Source organism: Bufo bufo, chromosome 1 (assembly GCF_905171765.1).
Source record: "Bufo bufo chromosome 1, aBufBuf1.1, whole genome shotgun sequence".
NCBI lineage: Eukaryota > Metazoa > Chordata > Amphibia > Anura > Bufonidae > Bufo > Bufo bufo.
This window is the reverse complement of record NC_053389.1, coordinates 616653996-616662462: the sequence shown is the minus strand read 5'-3', so window position 1 is coordinate 616662462 and position 8467 is coordinate 616653996. Positions and strand designations below refer to the sequence as shown.

Below are 8467 nucleotides of genomic sequence, written 5' to 3'. Positions count from 1 at the left end.
GAAGCCGCCCGTGTGCCTTCGGCAATTTGCAGAAGGGTCCATTGTAGAAATGGCAATTTTTGTCCGCAAAACGGAAATTTTTGCAGGGGGCTACGGAACGGAGCAACGGATGCAACTGTCCGCATCTTTTGCAGCCCCATTGAAGTGAATGGGTCCGCATTCGAGCTGCAAAAACTGCGGCTCGGATGCGGACCAAAACAACGGTCGTGTGCATGAGGCCTTAGAGAAATACTGGCTAACCTGTTTTATCATGTTTACTATACTGTGGTGGGAACAGAACATTCAGTCCCTTATCAGAGAATTAAAATCACAATACAAAGGATGAGTCATTAATATTTAACTCTTTGAAAATAATTTTAATTCATCAAAATAATGTAGGATATGTCTGGATTACTGCAGCATATGGCAAATGCATTTCTTTTTGTTCATGGATAGTCTTAGACATTATTAAAGAGACACTTCCATTATATTTTTTGGATCACAAAATAACTTATATGTGTATATTGTATGGGTGGATATAACTTTTTAAAATCATTCCATGTATACTTTTTGCTACACACTACCAGAATCTTTTACTTCTTCTTTGGATTTTTAGCACAGCAGAAAATCACACTCTGTCAGACTATCAGTCAGACCATGGAGGAGTGAGGGGCGATGACTCAATTACAATAGAGCACGGATGCCCAACCTGCGGCCCTCCAACTGTTGCAAAACTACAACTTCCAGCATGCCTGGACAGTCTACAGCTACTAGGGCATGCTGGGAGTTGTAGTTTTGCAGGTTGAGCATCCCTGCAATATAGACATAATTCTTTCAGTCATTCCAATACTCCTCCTACTATTTGAATGAGAGTACTTCCAGCAGAGCCATACACTGACATTAATGAACTCTTCTATTGAGAACGTTGATCTCTCTGAGATTACTGTTACAGAAGGACAATATTTTGTATTCAATTGTAAAAAGGAAATTATATTAAAATTGAGTTTAAATAAATACCCCTGTCTGGAGGAAGTGTCCCTTTGAGACATACACATTTACAATCTTAGTAATAATGGGGCCGTATGTGACAGGTTCTGGTCCGAGACCCCAAAAAGTTATAACATATAATATGGTCTGAAGCTATTGCTGTCATGTCCTGGATTGGATTTTCCTAGACAGTTCCCTTTTTACCTGCTCAAAGTCCTTGTTTGCAATTGCTAAGAAAGTTTGGGATGCATCTATGAGCAGCCAAATCCGTCACATCGCTGTTGAAATGTATACATATCAAATGCATTTGGGCTAGAGAATTGGTCACTGGTCAGTTACTGCTGGAACCTGCAGCTTAGCCAGGTAGGCCACACACATCCCTTGACACAAAGTGACACTGACAGTAGGAAGAGGTTTGTGTAGAAGACAATTGTGTCTGGCGCAATCTGAAACAATGGCTGGTTGTCCTGTCTCCCCTAAAATGGACCCTTGCAATACTGTTAGTCCCACTTGGAGCAGAGAAAAAAGACCCGAACTTTGCCACAACAAATTAGAAAAAATATGTGAAGAGGCTTTAGAAGGAACAGATGCAAGGAATTAGAAAATTTGTATAATAGTAAAAAAAAAGCATACAGCTGCAATCTGCTGAAAGGTTTCTTCTACAGAAGCAGCTTGGTTGGGAAAGCTGATAAATATATAGATTTTAGTCAGGTTTGACCTCTGCAACAAATTGTATGGCCTCAGTATTGCACAGTTGGGTCCATTATTGCTGCTCTTCAAAATGCCTAATGATCCTCCAGCATATATTACATGTCCCTGCAGGAAAATACAATGCACATTTTCAATTGTATACATGCCAGGAAGCTGCCTGTGGGCAAACTAGTTACATTTTAGGACAGACTTGGTAGAAAATATGGAGTCCAGTAGATTGTGTCCCAGTTATAAGACAAATATCTTAAGATCTTCGTGCTTAATAGAGCAGACTTACAATGCAAGAAAAGTGCTGAGTACTTAAGTTAGTAATCCCACTCTCCATCCTGAGTGTTGTTGGGAGGAAATGTCCCGCGTTTAGTGCCAATCCAGGGAAGCTTTTGTTTCTGAGTTCATACCCAATACTGACTGCCAGTTTGTCCAGTAGCACCATTGCCTCTATGATCTCCAACATCACAAAGAGGGAAATCCCTATCAGGCTCAGTTGGACGAAATGTTTGCTTTTCTGAGGCTCCATTCTCAGTCTTTGCTGCAGATGTTGCTACTTTCTGGATGTGATGCTTTCCCATCTTTTTCTTACGCACAAAGTAAGCCAGCAGAAGAAGACCAAGTAAAATGAAGAGCAATACAAGACAGACAGGAAGTACAATGCTGTACACGTGTGAGCTCATGAAACCAAGGATTGTACCCTCCACCTCTGGGTTAGGAGAACTAGATGCATTTATGCTCAATGAACTGTTCAAGGTAAGATCCTGAGTAGGGATTTCACTTAGGTATTCTGATGACATCCAAAGGTCTGGTGATAAAGTGTTAGAATGTGTAGAATTTGTTAACATTTGAGAAGTTCTTGTAGGTACCACAATTGTTGTCTGTGTTGAATTTGTAGCTGAGACCATGTCTACTGTGGCAACTAATTTGTTAGCAGTTGAAATTAAATCTGTGGTTGTTTCTATTTGTGTTGTTGACTCTTTGCTTATAGATTCTAAAAGAGTGGTGGGCTCTGAACTTGTAGTTTGTGTTTGAGTGACAAACATCTCATGTGTGGCTTCCACAGTTCTGGATGTTTGTGAATTTGTGGTGGTTGACAAAGTCTCGGGAGCGCTGAGCAGAATGGTATGGTCAGCATTAGAAGAATTGTATGGCACAGTGTTGAATCTTACAGTAACATTGGCTGGAGGCACATGACTGGCACTGACCAGTAGACTGAACCGGTCACTCTGTATGTCAGATCCAGTCTCGTCATCTTCCCATAATTCCAGACCTATAAGTCCCCTTTCTAGCTCCACTTGTGTGAAGACATTAGTGCTTGTCCTGTCTCCTCTGCCACTCTCATAGGGAAATCTCACAAACCTCCCTTTTCTGGGATGACGAAGTACTATAAACTGTGGGATGCTCTTTGTATATGTACCAAGTTCACTTGCATCGATAGCTTCAGTCCCTAGTTTAATTGTACATCCTCTTGGCCACTTTTGTCTGTCTCCTATCTTTACTGTTGCAGATACTTGTACAGTCACTTTTCCAATATATTCCTCATCCATGTGAGAGATGGCAACAAATTCAAATTCATCTTGAGTGGACAGGAAATTGGTGAAATCATAGGATACTTCATTGTTGTTTACCTGATCCCATTGAAACTCTGATACTGGCACCTGGCCAACTACAATCTGGCCATAACTTGGCTTCCTTGTTAATTTATAAACATATGTACTTGCCATTCTGTCGAGTGTTGGGGAGATATGTCCTAATGTAATGTTAGATCTTCCAGGCACCTGTTTGACTTCGAGAATAGTCTGATGGGATGAGAGAACCTTTATAGGCAGATTTCCTAGAAAAGGAGTTTGCACTCCATCTGTAATATTAAATCTGATTTCTCCTGAAACTGCAGTTTGGTTAGCCAAGAGGATGAGGTTTGACTTGGCAAGATCTTCTTGCGTGAACTGCAAGACTTGAGTAGATTGGTTTCCACGTGTTTCCACCGATACACCTATTGGTAAGTCCAATATTGTGTAAACTATGTTATCTGGAGAGGCAAGGGAGTGATCTAAAGATAAATGGTCTTCAGTAAGTGAAATATTTGAGCCCACTGCTAGTTGTAATTTTGACTTTGGTGGAGATATACTAGAAGGTAGAATGGGAGCACTGGTAACTGTTATATTAAAGGATTCTCTTATGGTTAATACATCACCAAGTTCATGGAAAGAACTAGATTTAGGCCTGATTTGGGCCTTGAACTTAAAGCTATCTACAAGGCTCTCAGATTTGATATTGGTATAGAAAACACTTTGATTTTCCAGATGAGACTGTAAGAAATATGGATCTTCTGGGTTAAGAGTTACACCATTGATGGAGAGATAACCATGTGAAGGAGGACTGATGATCAAGAAAACAATATCACGTGTGAGTTTTGAGAAGCTTGAATTTGCCAGAAGGTTTGAAGCATCAAGGGAGTTTAGTGTTATTGCTGAAGAACCACCCTGTTGAATACTGAGACCTGTGTAGACAAAAAATAAAATAAAACAAGTATAAACAAAAATTTTTTATATTGAATCAGTGCGCCACTTTCTGTCCATAATATGGATATAAAATGTGCTAAACTAGTAGTGTCTGTGTTGTGTGTAGCGACCATTTAGTTCATTGTTTTTATCTTGCAAAAATCTAAATTATAATCTGAATGGTATCTATGGTCAATACTTACACCAGCAGATTATCTAACTAATTTCTGTCCAATCAGACCAATAGTTGATCTGTGAAAGATCTGTGTGTGTAATTGGCCATCTGACCAATGATTGGTCAGAAAATCTGTCAGATAATCTGTTAGTGTAATACAGCCCTAAGACTCAGAGCGGTTTTCAGTCATGAGGAAATACATGCCATAGCTGTAATTTTACTATTATTTGAATAGGTGACGAAATTCTTCTTAATCATGGTGGAATAATAAAGATTTGAGTTTTTCCTTATACTCAACCAAACATTTTTCTATCTGTAGTGATTCAGGGTTTCTAAAAGAGAAGTTTTCTAGATTTAGAATGCCGATTATCACCTATTCTGATAAGCGTGTGCTTATTGCAAACTATTCACATATTGACTGGGTGCACCCAATAATACTAATCATTTTGTTAAACATTATTTGCTCACAGATTGTAAAGCAAATGCAACTGTACATGTTCTGTTCCAAGTATGTCACATACATGTGGTGAGCTATACCCAAAGCATGAGCTGACCTTTGGACATTGTCACACTTTAGTTGAATTTTAAGAATTTCTCATGCATCCATTAACTTACGAGACTAGCACAGACATTGAGCATTTCCATGAAGATGAGGTAGCAGTGATAGATTTTGATAGAATATCTGATAGCAACTATGCCTTCCCAGGTTTTCAGTCGTCACCCTCTCAGCTAATGGTTGGTTTCACATGAGTGTATTGCAGGGGTATTTTTACCCTTATATTACAGATGAGTGTCCTGGCTTGATCACAAGTCTACTTTGTGCCCATATTACAGATGAGTGTCCTGGCCTGACCGCAGGTCTACTGAGCAGAAATCACAGCATCATAGATCACTATGATGCTATGAGTTTGTCTATTGACCTGGGGTTGGGCTCAGACAGTTGTCCGTAATAGACTTGCATGAAACTGGCCTATGAGATATTTATTCTTTGCACATCCAGGCATACCAAGCATATTTCATCATGATGTGTGCCCAGGAAATTTAATTATTCTTTCAAAAGATGAATAATCTATTGTAAGTAAGCCAGGCAATGGATATAGCTAATATTACCATACATGAGTCTTACCTGTATTCTTCCAGAGCTTTGTATGCAGTTGTGGGCATGAACTCTGGAATGTCACCGTCACATTGAATACATATTTCTGGGAACTTGCACGTGGAGATTGTACATGGAATGAAAATAAATCTTGAGTGCTCCAAAATGGGTTTGGTGACTCAACATGTTGATAAAATATGAAGCCTGCATCTACCTGCAATGTAAAGGGGTTTTGTTTCAAGATTCTGAAATGGTTGGGAACGTGCAAACAAGCACAGCAGTATACACTACCCACCTCTTCTTGAGTAAAGTTAGTCAACACCTGGCTGTTTCCTCCATGTATTATTTTACCAATCTGTGGAGGATTTTCTATGTGATAAACTAGTACAGGCGGAGTACCCTTTTGCTCGTTGGTCGTTGCATTCAGATGTTGGTTAGTGATTTGTTGAAGAGAACCTAGCATGAAAAGGAAGAAATATTTTAGGTGTAGAAATAAAGGATCTGTTATTAAGGCACTGTAATAAGACATTGCTAGTCACTTACGTGGACACACTACAAGGCTATGCAATGATTCCATAGTGATTGTGATTGGTGTTGCTTGGATGTGGAAAAATAATTGTTCTGATTCATTTTCTCCATCCGAAACTTTGAATAGGAAACCTCCATCCAGCTCTCCTGAATGGAAGGAAAATAACAGACTTTTATTTACTTGCCTTTTAGTTATGTCTGACTGTTCATACCTTGTTCTTTATAAAATGCTTTACCTCTCCCACCTAAATATATATTTTTTTGTATATCTGGTTATTGGTGTAAATAAGTTGTTTAAGGACAACTTCCCTTGTCTGTATGGCCTATAAGGGTATATGGATGTCATAGAAGGACTCCTGGCATACCCAGCAGGTTCAAACATTACATGCATTGGCAATTATTTCAATGGTCACCATGTAATACTTATTTACCATGCAACATCCACTACATGGGAAAGAGAGGCCTAGATTAGACTTTGCCTAAGGATCACCGGGGGGGTCAGAGAAGTGTGATCAGATTATCGACCTGCTCACTTGATTTTAGGAAGTGGTTGTCTTTGTGAGACACTTTGCCAAGTGATTGCAATGAAGTAGAAGAACAATACTCTTGCTTTTCTTGTACTATTAAAAACATTATCCACAGCTTAGATATTAGTCAGTACTGTATTGACTGGGGCAGGCCAGGGGCCCTTCACTGCCTCAGGCGCAGGGGCGGATTGGCCATAGTAGAACCTAAAGGGAAATTTCCTGGTGGGCCGATGCCCAGTGAGCCACTCAAGCTCTCTTGATGGCCACAGGCTAGGTACTTTATCATCTGATGCTGAACTATTCCGCTAATTTTACAAATTTACCACCCTTTAGTCATTCACCTACTTATCTGTTCCCATACATTGTAATTCACTGAACTACATTCTACCTGCACTGGTTTGCTTCTAATTTTTTCACTTTACTGGGTTATCACCCGACACTGTCACCTGTTCAGCTGCCATCCGCTTGTCTTGAAAGACATTCAGTTACCCCTTTCAGCTGCCCATATGCCTATTTTCTGGTCATTGAAAACATCTGCATGACATATATCTATATGTTTTCATAGCTGAGGCATCTCACCTGTATGCATGAACTGCACCATTCCCAGTTCCAAATCCCTTTGTGAAAAGCTTAAAACTCTCCCGGGGAAGCCCCTCACAATGATCTCTCCATTTGACGGTGGGATAAAAGAATATACAATGTCTTCAGGTACGGAGTCATCATCAACAGTGTGCAGGGCGTCAGTTGTGATAACAGCGGTGTCACCCTCCAGCATCTGCCATCAGAAGAAGAATTGTTATAATAGGTATGGTACATAAAGCATTACCATGAAATATGTCACCTCGCTTTATCATATATGATGTATGTATACGATATGCGGTGAACATCACATAGTCAAATACAGTTCAATGTGCTTTAAAGAGAACCTGTCACCTGGATTTTGTGTATAGAGCTGAGGACATGGGTTGCTAGATGGCCGCTAGCACATCCGCAATACCCAGTCCCCATAGCTCTGTGTGCTTTTATTGTGTAAGAAAAACAACATTTGATACATATGCAAATTAACCTGACATGAGTCATGTCCCTGACTCATCTCACATACAGGACTCATCTCAGGTTATTTTGCACATATATCAAATCAGTGTTTTGACACAATAAGCACACAGAGCTATGGGGACTGGGTATTGCTAGAGGCCATCTAGTAACCCATGTCCTCAGCTCTATGCACAAAATCCCGGTGACAGGTTCCCTTTAATGTTTTTTATAAGAAAATCATTCTCATTTTCTGTAGTTTCCTAGTACTGTACTGATCTTCTATACAACACATATGTTTCTGCCCCTCCCTACACCTGTATCAATTCACCCTCTTCTCCCTGGTCTCAGATTCCCAGGTCAGTTTTCGGCTAGGGCTCACATGACTTGTAGCAGGTGGATAATTGATGAAACGGTGGGAGGAGAGAGAGACAAGAGTCTTCTACTGAAGCGGTAAACAAAGTAATAAGCAGTGTATAGACAGAGCTCTGTACACATGGTTACCACAGCAGTGGCTGCATGCACAAAACCAGCGCATGTACACAAACACAACACAAAGGCATGGACGAAGCAAAAGCACAGCCATAGGATCGCTTGAATTAATGTAATATGACTAGCAGAACCCGATGTTAGGCTATAATATCCCATTCTGGCAGCCACCGATCAGATACCAGTGACCTAGGATAGCTCATCAGTTAACAGATCTCAGAAAACCCTTTTAAAACTGTCTATCACAAGATTCTCAATGCTTCAGCTTTCTTTACTGAAGTCAGTGAGGAAAAATTTAGCAAATTCATGAAGGGTAGGGCATTCTGCATAGAATGGTTTCACACTTTAGCTCTCAAAAATGGTGTATTTTTTTAGGCGCAAATAACGCCAATTTCAGATGTTGCAGTAAATTATAAAATATAATACAATGCGTATTTTTGTAGTGATGTTT

General features: G+C 39.9%; 1 protein-coding gene across 1 annotated transcript in view; it reads right to left on the bottom strand.

Annotated features, from left to right (window-relative positions):
* Positions 1–103: 103 nt before the first annotated feature.
* Positions 104–8467, bottom strand: part of CSPG4 (chondroitin sulfate proteoglycan 4) — a 99652-nt gene continuing 91288 nt past the window's right edge. Inside the window, exons 6-10 of the mRNA XM_040413722.1 lie at positions 7075–7270; positions 5984–6115; positions 5736–5896; positions 5471–5654; positions 104–4168 (exon numbers count right to left, since the gene is read on the bottom strand). Coding sequence (XP_040269656.1) covers positions 2070–4168; positions 5471–5654; positions 5736–5896; positions 5984–6115; positions 7075–7270 — 2772 coding nt within the window. The 3' untranslated portion in view covers positions 104–2069. The remainder of the gene's footprint in view (positions 4169–5470; positions 5655–5735; positions 5897–5983; positions 6116–7074; positions 7271–8467) is intronic.